The following is an 18,112-nucleotide window of genomic DNA, read 5'->3' on the forward strand; positions in this document are numbered from 1 at the left end:
TGAAACAAGGACTGACAGTTCTAAGTCTGGGCTTGCACGCTGGACAGATGGTACTGCCAGCTGAGAGTGCACTGGAAGAGACCAAGTTTGGAGAAGACTATGGGTTCAGTCTTGGATAAGTTGCATTTATGGTGACTTTGAGCTGGACATGTATCCAGCAAGCCATGGGAGTATAGTTGGTAAATGAAATTGAGTATATGAGCATGAGGAAAAATACCTGGAGTTCAGCCCTGAAGGTCTCTCCACTTCCTGGCAGTGTATTCCTACTTATTATAAATGTGTAAGAATATACATAGTTAACTACACAATTTTACCTGCTTTAAAGTTCAAATATAGAAATAATAAACATTGTTCACTCCTTGAGTAATTAATATTAACAATTTTCTATGTACCTTTTTTTAATGGGATTCTGCTATACATACTTTTCAACATTCTGTTTTTTAAAATCAGCAATGTAATAATATTCTTCTCCATCAGGGTACAGACAGTTCTAGCTTACTCATCTGACAGCTAGAAAGTAGCACAAAGGACGACTGCATCACATTTTAGCCAACCCCCAGCCCCCACTGACAGACAGCTGGGTTATCTGGCAGACAGCTGCCTGCCCATTCAATATCTACTGTCTCCTTTCAGCCCTGCTCAGTGAACCCTGATTCCAACAGCAACATGTTCAGCCCCAGGTGATGGTTCATGATTGGGTTAAGCCAGCTGAGATCATCCTTTTCAACTTCCCTTGCAGCTATGGGCAGTCATGTTATCAGGTTCTGGCTAAGGACCCCAAGGAGAAGTCTGTTGTGAGAGTTTCTCGGTAAGCTTTTGCTTTCCTGATAAAAGAGAACTAACACAAATATGGCTCTCTTTCCCTTTTCTTTCTGTTTCGGACATGAATATGATGACTGGAGTTCCAAAAGTCACTTTGCAACTACAAGGCCATAAGCCAGCACTAAGAGTTGTAAAGCAGAAATGCAAAGACAAAGCTTTGGCCCTGATACACAGAGACACACACAAAGCACTGACTCATTTTAAAGAATCCAAATATATTTCCACTTAAAAGCTTGAGAAAGTAAAATGAAATGTTTTACTCAAAGATTCAAGGCAGAACTGTAAGTGATGCCCTACAAAAATAAGAAGCACACTTGGAACAACACAGTGGGGAAAGTACTTTCAACTGTTCCTGAGAATGCCTTTAGGTAAGGGGTCCAGAAACGCCTTTCTGGCTCCCTCCAAGCACATCCCTCTGTCCCACACCTCAACGAGCTGGCCTTTGTACATCATCTCTGACACCTCTTGCTTCCCCTTGTTAGATATTTATTTCTTTTGTCTGATATCTGAAAATGTGCCAAATTAAGAAATAATCTTTTACGTGAAAAGTTGGAAGGCGTTTGATTTGGGTGAGCTGTAAGTTTTTATAAGTCTACAACTAGAATAAGTGAAATATCAGACGTAAAAACTTTTGAAAGGCAAAAAAACCCCTCTTTTTTTGAGAAAAAGTGCTTCCTAACTAATTCTAGAAAATGATTTGTGTTATTTTACTGTAATGGTGATGGTTTCTTCTGTTCTTAATTTTGTCAGCTTCTAATGTTCTGGCAAAAAAATAAGATTAGATTTCTCAAAATTCAGCAACTTACAGCTCAGCTTAAAATAAACATTTAAAAGCTATTAAATTAATAAATTTATACTGTGTGAATAAACTGTAATTTAAAATATTAGACACAAAACAATTTTATGTATAACTCAAGTTGTACACAATCCACATTTATGCTTCTAAACAAATAGAAGCTCACATTTGTACTACTTTTACAGTTTACAAAGTGCTTTTATATACATTTTCTCATTTTCTATTCAAGACAAACATGTGAGATTAATATTCTTATTTCCTAGGTAGAAAGAGAACCAGACATTATTCAGTGCTTTAATCAGTATACAGTATAGCCCTGAGACTTTAGATCTGCAAAGGGTTTTAATAATGCAAATATCACATGTATTTCAATTTTTATCACCATTTTCAAGTTTCCATTTTCTTAACAAAAGAAAACAATGAAAAAGTTTTCCACAATCCAATTTTAAAAATGGGAAATATATACACAGTTGTATACTAACCCAGTGCATGAGAGCTACCAGAAGCAAGTTTACTGAGAATCCTATATTGTTACCTATATACATGGCACCAGTATCAGAACCACATTTAGACAAGTAATTTTTCTACTTCAGAGAAAATACTGCAGGACACTCCTACTGCCTCCAAGCCTAACGTACATATATATGTGTTAAGGTATGCAGGTCGCCAGGAAGGATATAGAAAAATACTTAACCTAAATTTGGAGTTATAGGACCTCTGATTATCCCATCTTAGGCCTCTAGTGGACTTGACAGTTGTTTGGGCATATGTCTCATCTTTAATAATACATATTTTTCTTTTCACACCCCACTTTGTTCATTAAGTATCCTGTTACCATTTAGACTAGAAATTCCAACAAGGAGCCTTTCTTTCTGAATTATCTTCCCCACGGTGTAATATTTTCCAGAATTTTCCTTTCCCATTTCTAAATCTTTCTAAATCTTAAAGATATTTCTTTATAGCAGATGAAGGAGATATAGTTTATATTCACTGCAAGAAACAGCTCAGTTCCAGCATGGATTTCCCAGCAAAAAGCTGAGAGAAGAGCTGAACAGAGAGGAAAAGAACAGTGATGACTGGCAGGGCAGTGACACCTGCATTCGGACAGCTGCAGTGCAGGGCTTCAAAGATCTACGGTTGTCCCTCTGTTACTGCGCTGCCAATCTCAGCAGGAAAATTCTGGCTGGTCATGAGTTCCAAGCAGACCAGTATCCTTAAATCACAGGTTCAATGAATCACTCTTCTTGATGCTGTAATGTTTTTATTGTAAAATTTTATTATAATTTATTTGTAATTATGTATAATGTTTTATTGCATTTGAAAATATTTTCAATAAGTATCTTGAGTTTGAGGCCTAGGCTAGGTAATCCTTTTGCACTAGAAATCAGATTTCTCCAACACAACTCCATTGCCAGCAATGGGATTTATCAAAACTACAAATGCCAGCACATTGAATATTTCAATACTGTACTCAATTGTTCATATCTAAATATTTCAGCTATGGAACAAACCAAAGGCGAATGCTTAATATATAGTACAAATCAATAGATTCTTCACAGAAGAAAACAATGAAAGACTAATTTTCTACAATATGTCACCTGTCCATTAGTTCTTCAATAATATTACCTAGGTTATTCCAAAAATAATAAAATTTACACACCACTACCCATGTTTTCTCAACATTTTCTATCTAAGTTCTCAAGGGCATAAACAAGAATGCACAAAGGCAGAATCATTTTTATACCTTTTGATGTTTCTTTTGTTGTACATCTTAAAGTAACGAGTATTAAGGAGACAAGGACAAATGTTCATTTAAGTCATGTCAGTGGTTACATGAATTTTGCTTATATGGCTAGTTGCTCATATAGGTCTTGCAAATGACAAAATAACAAAGTTTGATAAGCTCATCCATGCCCTGTGAACTTGAGTCCACTCACAGCGTAACTGGATTCAGTCACTATTAGTTTTTAAAAATGTTTTTCAAAAGCTGCAAACCACACTTCATTACACAAGTCTGAATCATGAAAGGGTAAATTGTGACACCTCCCTCATGCCACTGACTCTTGGCAGGAAAATTTCTGCAAAAAAAAACAAGAGTTTCTAAACTCTGTAAAAACACTTACTTGTTTCTATGACTGACCTTCACTCTACAGTCCCTTTGACCCAAGGCACGGTCCCTGGTGCATCTTTTTGAGATTTTGTTTCTGGGAAGTTTTCAGCAAATCTCTCTCGTGCTTTTTCCCAGTTCTTTTTGCTTTTGTTTTGGAGAAGGTGAACATCTTCAATTGAGGATGGTTTGCCTGTCCCCAGGCCTGCGTGTGACCGCCGAAGTTGAAGCTGGATCTATTACCAAAAGTTGAGCAGAGAACTTACTGTAGCATCTAAACACATTGAAATCTTCTGTATCCAAGTTGTACTTTAACTATAATTCTGTGATTTAGAAAAGACTGATGCATGAGAAAAAACTGCCAAATGCATCAAACACATACAGGAATACACACATGGCTGTACATGGGGCTTACATTCATTTTTCTACATTGTCTTTCTTGTCAGTAAATACAGCTGACTCTATGGAAATAAGAGTTCTCCTTAAACAGCAATCACCAAATTTCACTGAAATGCTGCAGAATCAGTCTGTCATCCACTCTAACCAGAAGCGAAGGCAAAGGATGTATGTATTTAAACCTACTGAATTAGCCTCACCTAAGTTAATGAACAGGTAGGTTAAACATTAAGTGTCATAAAGAGAGACTTTGATTGTTTATTTTCATAAAAGGAGGGGAAGACTTCTCATTATTTTGAGAAATATCATGAGCTACTTGTTACTGAGTGTCTAATGTAGGTCAGGCACCATCCTAGGGGCTTTATTTTCAGACATCCCTGAAAAAGTTCTCATTATCTCCATTTTTACGCATGAAAACTGAAGCCCAAACGTGCCCTAAGTCACAAATCTAGTGCTAATGCACATATTCTAACCTGACTACAAAACCCATGTTCTTCCCATTGTACCTCAATGAAATGAGAAAATTTACATTAAACTCACATTGATGCATCCATTATTTCTTTAGGTATCAAGTAATTACCAAGAAAGTTCTTTAGTCTTATTACTTTGTAAGATTTCTGTGAAAGAGAATCTGAACCTCTGACGTACCACGGGACAGCAGAATTAAAGCGCTGTGTGCTTTCCAGACATTATTTGCTACTGCTTGTTACATGTGATGAATCTTGAACCTAAAACAGATTCTCCAGCTAGTGCAGAATCTGCCTGTTTGTAAAGTAACACTGTGATCGTCCCTGCATGTTTAGTACCAGGCATAGTAAAGAAGTCATTAAAAATAACTAAGAGACACAGAAGAACCTCTGACTAAAACATTTACTATCTTAGTTCGTTGAAAGAAAAAACTCTACGAGGGTTCCTAAAAACATTAAAAAGAAAACAATGCATAAACATATATATATACACATACACATATATATATTTGGTAACTGTGATTGCCACAAAGACAATAATCGCATCCTTTTGCTTGCAACAATACTCCTAGCACTTAAGGCAATGCCTGGCATATAGTGATTACACAGTAAATGTATGTGTTGTAAGAATCAAGAATGAAAGAAAACATAAGTCTTACCGGAGTTTTCATTCCTCCACCATCCTTCCCTAGGCCCTCTCCTTTTTTCCAACCCATCTTCTCCAACATCTTCCGACCTTTGTTGCTATCGGTAATTTCACTTTAAAGAAAATTAAGCTGACAGTTGATTTCTAAAAAAGCTATTTAAGTCACATTTATAATTAATTAGTGAATTAAAAATAATTTGTACAACTACTTAAGAAAACTATTTGACATTACCTAATAAAGTTGAAGATACACATATTCTAGCCCTACATATACTGCTTAACAGAAAAGCACATACATGGTGCACCAAAAAGACATGGACAGGAATGTTTATGCAGCAAATCTAATTTTAACCACAAATTAGAAACAATCCAGATGTCCATCAGTGGTAAAGTGGATAAACTGGGGCATATTCATACAAAAGAGTATTACACAGCAATGAAAATAAAACAGACCTAACAAAGTAATGCTGGACAAAAAGAATATCGACACAAAATTAATACTAAATTACTCTACTTATTTAAAATTCAAAAATGAGTGAAATTAATCTGATGCTGTTGGAAGGAGGAGAGAGGAATAGTGATTAGGAAGAGGCACTGGAATGGTAGGTTTCTGGGGTCACTGATAATTTTCTATTTCTTGATCGAGACGTGTATTCTGCAATGTGTTAATCTTATGTCATTGGTACTGATACTTTTATTTGTGGATGCAACATCAATAAAATAGTTAAAACAAAATGAAACTAAGCCCTTATTAACTATTTGCATTTTGTTTTACGATGTTATGGTGTGCTAATTAAAGGGTATTTTATGTTCTATCACATTGTCTTTTCAGTTCTACAGAATACGTTAAATCAGCTCTTCAATAACAATAAACCAAGCAATGTCAGACCAATGTGTTTCATTTTTATTTCTGCCTTCTAATTTAACTATAATGTAATCTTCATATTCTCCAGCAATTATTTTAAAAACACTAGTCATGTTGCTTCATGTACCTAATTTTTAATACTGTATTTCATCAAATCTGGCTCCACAAATTGTAAGATGCACTGTTATTTTATGTTTATCAATGTTATTTTGCTAAAAGAAAAAAACTGAATCAAAGAAAAACAAGTAAGAAAAATACTATTTCAGGGTCAAGAACAAAAGTTGTTGACTATTAAAATAATGATTAAAAATTATCAGTCCATACCAACGTCCTACTAGCCCAGCCTTCTAAATATCTAGTATATAAAAGTATGCTCACTCAATTGAGTGACTAGAATGTTAGCCATGCACATATATGTGTCTAAGTTTGTATGTGTTAAATATGTATGTATACATACTCACATATGTGATCAGTAATCTTCCAGGGAATATAAGAATTCTAATAATAGAGAAAAATGTAAATAGATGTTGAGTTTCCATCTTGTTCTGAATCATTCCTTTCAAGGCCATCTATCAGATTATACAGCCCTATAAATCAGATTAACCTACGAAAGTGATTATGGTACAAAGAATGTTTCAAGCAATTAAAATTTAATACTTACGAATGAATAGATGCAGGAGCATCATCTCTTTGGAAAGTTCCTTCACTTCCAATCTGCTCCCTACGTTTTCCAGCTCTATCTTTGTATTTTGGATTCTTCAATGCCTTTTCATCTTCATAGTCTGTATTCTTTATAAACACGAAATATTTGAGAAAACAAAACTGATAAATTAAAATATAATGTCCATATATTTGCCTTGCTTAGCAAATATGATTCAATGTTGTCCCTATTAAGCAAGCTATTATATAAATTAAGACATTATGTAATTGAATATTTTTATTCTATCCTCTTTAAAATGTTTATTTCAAGTCATTTCAAGTTGTGTTACAACATAAGTTGTATACAGAAGATAATATAGAGCATATACAAATTGTAACATATTATCATAAGATAATTTAGTGAAAATACAGTATATTTTGCATTAATACTGTGTACTCATATTCTCATATGAACTACCAGTATTCAAAGAAATATGCAGAATCCCTGGGGTTGGAAAAAAAATCTATTTCTCCTTTTCTCTAAGGAACTCCAAGTTCCAAAAGACTAAAATAGTTTGATACTGTTCATTGGAAGAGAAAAATGTTTAGTCTTTAACAAAATGGATAAAAAGCAAATACTGACCATAGCAGCTTTTTGCTCCAACATAGCTTCATTTAATATGATTAGTCACCTGACAAGTATTTTCTGAGTAGAGTATGTTAAGCCCTGTGCCAGGTGACAGAATGCAAAGAAGTTTATAATCCTGAAGCGCAGACACACACAGTCTTTGGCATGTGCAGCATGACCGGCTCAACAACACAGCTATGCACAGATAGGGACAGTGGCACCAAAGGGGTAGGCAATTCAGCTTGGAGCTTCAAAGGCAGCTTTTCTTTCCCTTTGTTATTTATTACTTGATGATCTTTACACAAAAAGTACAACATTTATCCACAAAGAGGCTAGGGACTGCTAGAGCAATGCAAGGAAAGTACCACAGAAGTTTTTACTTAATTTTGCTTTTAAATAGAGAAGAAAAGTATAGAACCACCAACCTTAATGGGTATTTGCCCAGAAAATGATATAGAAACTGAGTTAAAATTTTTGAGAAAGCATTTTGGCAGCATCTTTTCCAACATGTTCATAAAGTGTAAAAAGCAGTGGACAAATACACTTAAGATCTAGCTTCTACTTCTAGCTTTGTCAGTTAGTAGCTGGGGGGACCCTTAGCTTTAGTTTCTCCAAAGTAAACTGACAATATTAATTACTTTCCTGGTCTGCTTATGGGATTAAATTGTAACTTTTTTAACTGCCTCACTGAGGTGTAAATTAACATACAATAAATTACCCATTAAGTGTACAATTAGGTACTTTTCAGATTTGTGTACACTATAAACCATCACAATTAACATCATAACACATTCATTTCCCACAAAAGTAACCTCATCCTTTGTAATCCATCCTTCCAGACCTATGCCCAGTGCATCCTTCCTCTCCTGTATCCAGGCAAATACTTATCTTTCTACCAGGATACATTAGTTTGCTTTCCTAGAACTTCATAGAAATGGAAGTATACAACATGTACAGTTGATTCTTGAACAACATGGGTCTGAACGTCGTGGGTCCACTTACACACAGGTTTTTTTCCAATAGTAAATACTACATTACTACACAATCTGCATTTGGTTAAATCTGCAGATAGAAAATCCCGGATATAGAGGAACTGTGGATATGGAAGGCTGAGTACAAGTTATATGCAGATTTTCAACCAAGGCGAGGGTCCATGTCCCTAATCCCAGTGTTAAATGGTCCAACTGTACTCTTTTTGTCTGGCTCTTTCACTCAGCATAATTATTTTGATATTTGTCCATATTGTAGCCTGTATCAACAGCTTATGCTTTTTTATTGCTGAAGAGAATCTGACCATGTAGAGATAACATAGTTTGTTTATCAATTTATGATGGACACGTGAGTTTTTTTCCAGTTTTTGACTATTAGAAAAAAAGCTGCTGTAAGCATTTGTTTACTAGTCTCTGTATGAACATATGCTTTCATTTCTCTTGGGTAAACACCCTGAAGTAGAATGGTGAATCCTAAAAGTGTAATTTTACTTTTAGAGAATCTACTAAACTGTTTTCCAAAGCAATCATACAATTTTATATTCTCATAAGCAGTTATGAGGGTTCCAGTTCCTCCACATGCCCTTCGTATGGCCAGTCTTTTTAACTGGTTTTAATTTGCATGTCCCTAATGATTAATGACACTGAATATCTTTTCATGTATCTATATGCCATCTGTGCATCTGCTTTGGTGAAGTGTCTATTCAAATCTTTAGCTCATTTTTTAAACTGTTTTCCCTTATTGAATTTTGAAAGTTCTTTACATATTTTAGGTATAAGATGCATGATTTTTATCAGATAGATAAATTACAAATATTTTTCCCAGTCTGTGGCTTATCTTTTTATTCTCTTAATAGTGTCTTCGGAAGAACAGAAGTTTTTGAGGAAGTGCAATTTTTTTTTAAGAATTGTGCATTTGGTGTTTTGGTGTTAGATATTCAAAAAATCTTTGCCCAACCTTTTTTTTTAAAGGTTTACTTCCAGGAGTTTTTTAGTCTTAAGTTTTAAATTTATATGTATAATCTATTTTGAGCTCATTTTTATATGTTATGAGGTATGGATCAAAGTTGTTGTTGTTGGTTTTTGCATATGGCTACCCAATTGTTCCAGCATTGTTTGTTGAAACAAGACCATCCTTTCTCCACTGAACTGCTTTCACATCCTTGTTGAAAATCACACATATACACACAAAAACACACAAACGAGTACACATTTACCTACATATCTATCTGTCTATGTAGGTCTATTTCTGGACTCATTATTCTGTTCCATCAACATATTTGTTTTTCTTTATGCAAATACTATATTGTCTTTATTACTGTAGTTTATAGTAAGTCTTGAAATCAGGAAGTATAAATTCTCCAACTATGTTCTTCAATGGTATCATTTTAATGTTAAGTGTTTTCAAAACCAGAACTGGCTATTCAAACGTAGGGTATCATCATCACTCTTCTACTCCAACATCAACAGTTGCTGAGGTAAACAGTAAACAACTAACAGGAATTACATAAATCTCAAAATCATTCTAAATAGCTCTTTTTATATATAAAATGGACTATACTTATTTAAAGGCAGTTTTTCACAAAACCAGATGCACAGTTTAACACATGCAACAATATTTAACATCCTTACCTGCAAACCATATTTTACTCGTATTTTCTTTAATTCTTTTCTCCTTTCCAACTCTTTCTCCTCCTTACTTAGTGCTGGGCCAACTAAAAGGAAAAAGTGAGTTTCGTTTAAAGAAAAAAAAACTAAACTAAATCTGTTATAATACTGTTTATTTAATAACGAAAAACTAGTAGTATTAGTATCCCATCTGCAGATTAACCAAAAGTCCAAATAAACTAATACAAATGGATCTTGGATTGTGATATATCCTTTCAGCATTTTAGTAATTAAATCGACTAGGAAAATAAACCAAAATCCACAGATTATAGAAATGATACAGTTTAGATACTGAAAGAAACACTGAACATCTTAATTTTTCAATAATTATTGTAACAGAATCCCAAATGCATAAATATTGTGAATTTCCAAAAGAACATAAGCTTATGCAAAGGAACAACCACAGAACCCAAAATTTGTATTATTGTATAATGTGCCATACTCATTTTCATAATCCAGCATCAGAAAACAAAAAATTCACAATGAACATGTATAGCTGAGAAAAAAATGATGTGAAAAAATTATTTCTTAGTAGTTCAAAGTATCTCAGTTTTCAAAGCCTCAGATGAGTAGGTTTAAAGCAAGACAGAAATCTTTGACAATGTTATTTATTATAGAAAATGATATATACACAGATGATATATCAACAACCTAAGTAGGAAAGCAAACACATCAACCAATAACTTTTAATACCTTGGCTTATTATTTTTTCTACGTTGCTATTTTATAACAGAGTTTAACCGTGGGTAACTTTTTCATATCAGTAAATAGATGTTAAAGGAAAACCAATCTTAATTTAATTATGTCACAATTACTCCTCTGAAGGACACCTAGCTACCACTGCAGTGCTGCTTCAAAAGTCTATAAACCGAATTAGCAAAAACAGAGCTAAAGATGATCATTCCTGAAAAGAAAGTAACCTAATGCTATAATAGCACAGCTGAATTATTATATCAAAAAATCAACTACAATCATAATCTACTAGCCTGGGTCTCAAATTTCAAATACATGTCATTTCTTAGGCTCATTTCATAATATTAACTAAAGTATAAATGTATCACAGCAGAGTATTCAATCAATTAGATATGAAGCTGGTAGCTAATTGATACTTTTTTAGAACACTTCAGTGAATTAAGGAGAAAAGTTATCATGCCCACATGTAACAGTAAGTTTCACATACCAAAAGGTTCATCTTTCTTATCAAGACGAAGGTGAGCTCTAACCTGCCCTGGTTCACAGCCATCACAGGTATCACTGCCAGGGTGAATGTGAAAGGACAACACAGTCTCTCCAATTTTCACTTCATCTCCATGCTCGAGTACATATGGGTCACATTTAGTTTTAGGCTAAAGGGGAAAAAATTACAAAACAGAAATCCAAGAGTTAAATATGACTATTTTATTTTATATCTACTGTTAAGTAATGTCTGATTGTAACAAAAAAAACATTTGAGACAGTTCTCAATAAGAGACATATACACACACGCTCACATTTCCACAACTTAAGGATGATGCATAATGTTCTACCAGTGGAGAAGACACCTGAACTGAGTAACTTTTAATTTTTATATTATCACAATCTACTTATCTCCCTATCTCCATGCCCAATCCCATCAGAGAAATACCCAATCCAAACTTCAAACAACCTGTTACCAAAACAAGTACTCATCATAGTCAAAAAGATGAAGTGTTAAGAGAATAAGTGCATCATATTTCCCTTTTCCCCTCTTCTTCTCTCTGGTTAATTTAGGGTTTTTAAAATTCTTAGAGAGTAAAAATAAGACTTCCCTCCTTCCATTCCATACATTATCTTATTACGTGCTAAGCACTTTGCCACATGTTGGAGATAGAAGTTACCTGAACAAAGTTCCTGTCTTCAAGGAGTTTCCCGTTTAACATTTCCATTAAAAGTTTTAAAAAAGCCACATACACGAAAACAGCCCCTAACATTGCAATAAGAACTTTCACTCTGAATCACTTTAAAATGCATTTATCTCTAAAAATAAGGGGTAGATATGTAATTAGAAGTCAAAACTCAACAGTCTAGTACTCACTTACTGTATACTTTTTTTAGCCCTTTCTAAGAATTCTCTTCCACATAACACATTTGGGCTTGAACACCAATCTGAACTAAACAATATGTATAATAACTATGGCCCTCAGGGATAAAAAGTTTCAGTTCAGTTTTTTAAAATAATGTGCAAGTATTTAATTACTATACACTCACCTGAAGAATCTGTTTTCCATTAACAATTGTACCATTTTGACTGCCTTGATCCACAAGGACATAACTTTGTAAATCATGGTCAAAATAAATTTCTGCATGAAACTTAAAAAAAGAAACCAGGTAATTATAAAGTATTACATATTTTTTTAAACCACAGATTAAGAATTTCTCTATGATAGGATGCAATAGATTTTAATCTCCGATAATTCAACTTTCACTATTTTTAACACACTTGATTCTGAACACAAAAGTATTATTATGCTTTTGGTAGAAATGTGAGGGCTATAGGAGAAAAGGTTACCTATAATTCCACCTATAATTATCATTAATAATTCAGTGTGTGTCCTACCTTTTCTACTTGTATAATATAGTTGAGATTATACAATACATACAATCTGAAATAATTTTTTCACCTAAGTATTTCTCCATGTCATTACAAACTCTTCTTAATACAAAAGGTGATCTGAGGCATTCAAGGTCATCTTCTCAGAGAAGTTTTCCAGATTCCAGTACTCAGGACTAATCACTCCCTTCTGTTTCACAGCACTTTGTTTATATAACACTTATATGAAGTTACTGCATATATGATGCTACTGCATATGTAAATGTCACTGTACTGCTTACAATCATTGCTTACAGTAGTTTACAATTTGCTTACCACTTAGTACATAATATAGTGCCTCACATATATTGGGCATATGTTCAATATGTCTACTTATACTGGATAAAAAGTTGCAGAAATATTTACTTTAAAATTTCACAGCAGCGAGGGTATAGCTCAGTGGTAGAGAGCACGCCTAGCATGCATGAGGTCCCAGGTTCAATCCCTGGCACCTCCACCAAAAGTAATAAATAGATAGATAAACCTATTACCTCCCCCAACACAAAAAATTAAAAAAAAAATAAAATTTAAAAATTTTCATAAACAATACACTGTTGGTGGGAATGTAGAACTGTGCAGCTGCCTTTGGGGGTTGGGGGGATCTGACAGTTCCTCAATAGGTTAAAGAGAGTTACCATATGACTCAATAATTCTACTCCAAGGTTGATATCAAGAGAAATGAAAACATATATCCAAACAAAAACTTGTACAAGGATGTGCACAGCAGCATTATTCTTAATAACCAAAAATTTGGAACAATTCAAATATCCATCAATTGATGAACAGATAAACAAAATATACTACATCTGAACAACAGAACATTATTTGGCAGTAAAAAGAAGTGAAATACTGATGCATGCTACAACATGGACGAATCCTGAAGACATGCTAAATGAAAAAGTTACTTACAAAAGAATACATACTATATGATTTGATTTATATGAAATGTGCAGAACAGGCAAATCCATAGACACAGGAAGTAGACTGATGGTTGCCTAGAGCTACAGGGGTTAGGAGGAAACAGGGAGAGACTACTATTAAGTATGATTTTTTTTTTCATGGTGATGAAAATGTCCTAAAACTGACTGTAGTGACGGTTGTATAACTGTGAATAAACTAAAAACCTCTGAGTTATGCACTTTAAATGTGTAAACCATATATGGTATATAAACTGTACCTCAATAAAGCTGTTTAAAGGATTCCATAAAGGTATTACAAAATGTTTTGAACACACAAAATATATTTAACCTGTCTACCCATAACACAGCTTTAATAAATTTTGCCATATTTGCCTCAGATATTTAAAAGAAAATAAATTATTATTCATCAATGTGTACCTCACTCTGTCTATCCCTCACCCTTTCTTTCAGAGGTTTGATGTTTATTTTAATCATGATGCAACTCTTTATGCTTTTACCACATAATGTATGTATCCATAAAAAATGTTTATTTTGTCTAGTTTGGAATTTGATATAAGTGGAAAACATACTATGTGAATTTTGTATTGAGATGTAATTTATAGACAGGAAATTCATGGGTCTAAATGTACAGCTTGATGAATTCTGACAAATGTATACTACAGAATATATTTCATTTATTTTGCTTCTTTGACTTAACATGATGTTGTGAGGTATACCCAGCTGTTGCGCACAGCTGTGCTATTTTGCTGAATGGTAATACATTATATTGTAGTACCATAATCTACATATACTTCTGATGACAACATCTAGGTTTCTTCTAAGGTTTTACTATTTTTTTAAATGTTGCTATGAACATTCTTGTACATGCATCCTTCTTGTGGACATGCCAAGTGTTTCTCTGGGGTATACACTTAGAAATGAAATTGCTAAGCCATAGGACATGCAAGCCTTAAACTTTATTAGAAAAGGCCATATGATTTTCCAAAGTGGTTGTACCAATTTATATTCCCAACAACAGTCTGTAAAAATTCTTAGTTACACTGTATAGTCTTAACCAACACTTGGTATTGTCAGAATTTTTCATTTTTAAAAGCCTAATGGGTATGAAATGAAATCTCATCACTGTAATTATAATTTGCGTTTTTCTGATTACTGCTGAGGCTGAAACCTTTTTTTATATTAGCCATTTGGATTTCCTCTGCTGTCAATTTTCTCTTCATGTCCACCATACATTTTTTTTCAATTGGGTTGTTTAGAATGACAACTGTATCAAAGGATTTACTCCAAAGAGCTGTTCTAAATTATGCCCTCAACAGGAATGATATTTAATAAATATCATTTATTTAATATAATGAATAAAAACTGACATCTTGGTTTCACTTGTATTTCTTAAATTACTATAAATACTGAATGATTTTCAAATGTTAACCATATTTCCTCTACTGTGAACTGCTTATTTATGTTCTTCACTCATTCATCTTTTGGTGTCACAGTGGGTTTGAAAACTAAATTTGCATGAGCTTTTAAAATATAAAGGAGATTTATTTTGTCAAATCTGTCCTGACTGTCCTAGTTTGCCTTTTAAATTTGTTTCTTAATATATAAAGAACTTCAGGCTTAAATTATTCAAAATTACCTTGTCTTCTGTGATTCTCACCCACATCCCCCAGTTTTTTTTAAACTTAGAAGATCCTCTCCTACTCACTGGTTAAAAATTTGTTTGTCTTTCCTATAATATTAAGTGTGTGTGTAGAGGGTTAATTTAATTTTTTGCTATACCTGGGTATGTGTGATAATATACCGTCAAACTGATTTCACACAGCTAACAAATTATCTACCCCACCAGATGTTTGTTTTAAAGAAAGAAAAAACAGAAATGCCACCAGAGAACTACCTATTTTTTAGACTGGTGTGGAGAAATTTCCTATTTAAGTTACAGACTGGGTTTTCTTTGGATGCAGAAGAATCAAGGGTCATAGGAAAGTTTTAAAAAAGTAAGATAATTAAGTCAGAGTTAAGATTATGAGGATTTCCCTCCCTCTAAATGAGCTGAAATAAAGTAAAAATAATTATACTTTCAAACTAGTAAGAGGAAACAGGTTCCATCCCCAAAAGCCAAAAAAATCACAGTATGTATTTTAGAATCATTTTAGAGTCTTTTTAATAGAAACAAAATGGGGATGATGAAAGGCCAAAAAAGAAAAAGCGAAAAGATAACAGTCATAAAAGGAATGGGTAAAATTACAGAAAATATAATAAGGAAATAAGATAAGTATGAAGTATCCAGAGTTTTGGCAGCTAAACCTTTAGTTTTTTTCTATTTATAACTTAAGCTGCAACTCTGTTCTTGTAATTTATTTTGGAAAACCCAATTTTTCTTTTTCCTGAAACCATTAGAGATTCAACTAGGAAAAGCTATAAAATGGAGAGCCCTGGATGGTAGAAGACAGACTGTTCCTGAATTGTAAAATACTCTGGACTCAAAGTAACCATGCACTAAAGTAGCCTGAATCTAGGACTGATTTATTTTTGAACTGCCATAATATCTAGCATATGTATTTCACTCAATAAATATTTGTTAAATGAGTATTACCTTAATACTTAAATTAATACACACTTTCTACTCCTGCCCCAGACTGTTAAAAATTAAACATAATTTAGTTCATCCAAATTGTGATAAAGAATTTTTATTTTCTCAAGCAGTGGAATAAACAAATCTGCATTGCTTTCAGTTCCATTACCATACTATTAACCTTTCTTTTTAATGGCAAAATCCCTCAGCTTTCTGCCATAATAATGATTTATAAAAATCACATTACGGGGCTCTATATGAAAATTCAAAGAGCTTACCTTACTGACACCAACTTCAGGAATTCGGAGAGTATGCTCCATATCTTTTTCCCTGCAGAGTTAAGTAAAACGTCTTTAATAATTTTTGAAGCATATATAAATGGTGCACTTACAGTGACACAGAATTTTTTTTAAAAGATAATTTTTTTTTTGTTTTAAAAGATGTTAGAAATAGACTCACAGACATAGAAAACAAACTGTGGTTGCCAGGGAGGAAAGAAGGGAGGGATAGACTGGGAGTTTGGGACTGACAGATACACATTACTATATGTGAAGTGGATAAACAACAAGGACTTACTGTAAAGCACAGGGAACTATAGTCAATTTCTTATAATGAGCCATAATGAAAAAGAAACCGAAAATACATAGATATATGTATGTATATGTATAATTGAATCATTTTGCTGTACACCTGAAGCTAACACTGTAAACTGACTACACTTCAATAAAAAAAACTTTTTAAAGGAAAAAAAAAAAAGGAAACATTAAACTACAAGTCTCTCTACCACACTAAATCTGGCTTCCATAATTCTACTCTAAATTTCCTATTTAAAAGGAGGTTCCAAATTACTTTCATTCTTTGGTACACCTGTCAGAGGCTAATAAACATCCAATGGGATAAAATATTCTTTTTACTAATGTCAATCATTTATTCCAGATCTATTGACTATGTTTCCACTTCTATTACTACATGTAAGAGGAGTATACTATTCTCCAAGAATTCAAAATTAAGATAGCATATGGAATCTGAATTAACAATACATTATCTTTCCAGTTGGGAAGAAAGGAAGTTATTCTATTCATGATTAAAACCTACCTCTCTCCAAGCTGGTTATGATTTACAAAGGGGTAAAGGAGAAGAATCAGTGAAGGCCAATACTGGGAATAAGTAATTTAAACCTAAAAAGGGCAGTATGAAAAGTAAGAAAATAACAAAATCTCTGTAGACGGTATCACCAATGGGGACAATGATATCTCCAATATCTCCAACTGACTTCCAAAAGCAAGTAACAAAAGGTTAAGTGTCAGTAGTATTTTCTGTGTGGCAGAGAGAGGGATGTGGGTGTTATCTTTTGGCTACTGAACAAGTACCATGCACATTTAATGATTAACTGTTCAAGGGGAGAAGGGTATAGCTCAGTGGTTAAAGCACATGCTTAGCATGCATGAAGTCCTGGGTTCAATCCCCAGTATCCTCATTAAAAAATAAATAAGTAAATAAATAACTTAATTAACCCCCCCCAAAAAAACCCAAATAAAAAATGTAATTAAAAAGTGAAAATGAAATTAAAAAAGAAATTATTAACTGCTCAAGAAAAGTACAAACCACTGGAATAAGACAAATACACAAATACAATATTAAACACTTTTACCTTCCAATTGTAGCAGGGTTTACAGCTGTAATAATAAAAAGTGATCCTGTCTGCAATACAGGTGATCTAATAACAATTACTCTAATACATGGGGGCCAAATCTTTTCTTCATCTGCCAAAGAAACATATGGGTAAATATTAATTCAAATGGTATGGAAAAAATTAGAAATGTCTAGGGATGAGAAGGCTAAGTCATCCATAAAATAAAACATACTGATCAAAACTCTTTTCTGTTTAAAACAACCTTCTTGAATTCTGCTAATGACATAAACAATGAGTAAGACAGTAAGTAAGAAAATGCTCAACCTAAAGATATTAACATCTACCACACTGTAAAA

The 18,112-nt window shown here is 33.4% G+C and overlaps 1 protein-coding gene across 4 annotated transcripts in view; it reads right to left on the bottom strand.

Annotated features, from left to right (window-relative positions):
- The window catches only part of AGGF1 (angiogenic factor with G-patch and FHA domains 1), a 48,548-nt gene that overhangs the window by 17,337 nt on the left and 13,099 nt on the right, over nucleotides 1-18,112 (bottom strand). Inside the window, exons 7-15 of one of the 4 annotated variants that reach the window (XM_072958474.1) lie at nucleotides 17,775-17,886; nucleotides 16,402-16,453; nucleotides 12,250-12,351; nucleotides 11,204-11,369; nucleotides 9,988-10,070; nucleotides 6,761-6,888; nucleotides 5,248-5,347; nucleotides 3,759-3,961; nucleotides 1,705-2,868 (exon numbers count right to left, since the gene is read on the bottom strand). In XM_072958474.1, coding sequence (XP_072814575.1) covers nucleotides 3,761-3,961; nucleotides 5,248-5,347; nucleotides 6,761-6,888; nucleotides 9,988-10,070; nucleotides 11,204-11,369; nucleotides 12,250-12,351; nucleotides 16,402-16,453; nucleotides 17,775-17,886 — 944 coding nt within the window. In that variant the 3' untranslated portion in view covers nucleotides 1,705-2,868; nucleotides 3,759-3,760. Of the gene's footprint in view, nucleotides 1-1,704; nucleotides 3,962-5,247; nucleotides 5,348-6,760; nucleotides 6,889-9,987; nucleotides 10,071-11,203; nucleotides 11,370-12,249; nucleotides 12,352-16,401; nucleotides 16,454-17,774; nucleotides 17,887-18,112 lie in introns of those variants that run through there. The other 3 variants (XM_072958473.1, XM_072958475.1, XM_006197595.4) reach the window with 3 other exon arrangements.

The sequence above is a fragment of the Vicugna pacos genome, chromosome 3 (assembly GCF_048564905.1).
Source record: "Vicugna pacos chromosome 3, VicPac4, whole genome shotgun sequence".
NCBI classification, from domain to species: Eukaryota; Metazoa; Chordata; class Mammalia; order Artiodactyla; family Camelidae; genus Vicugna; species Vicugna pacos.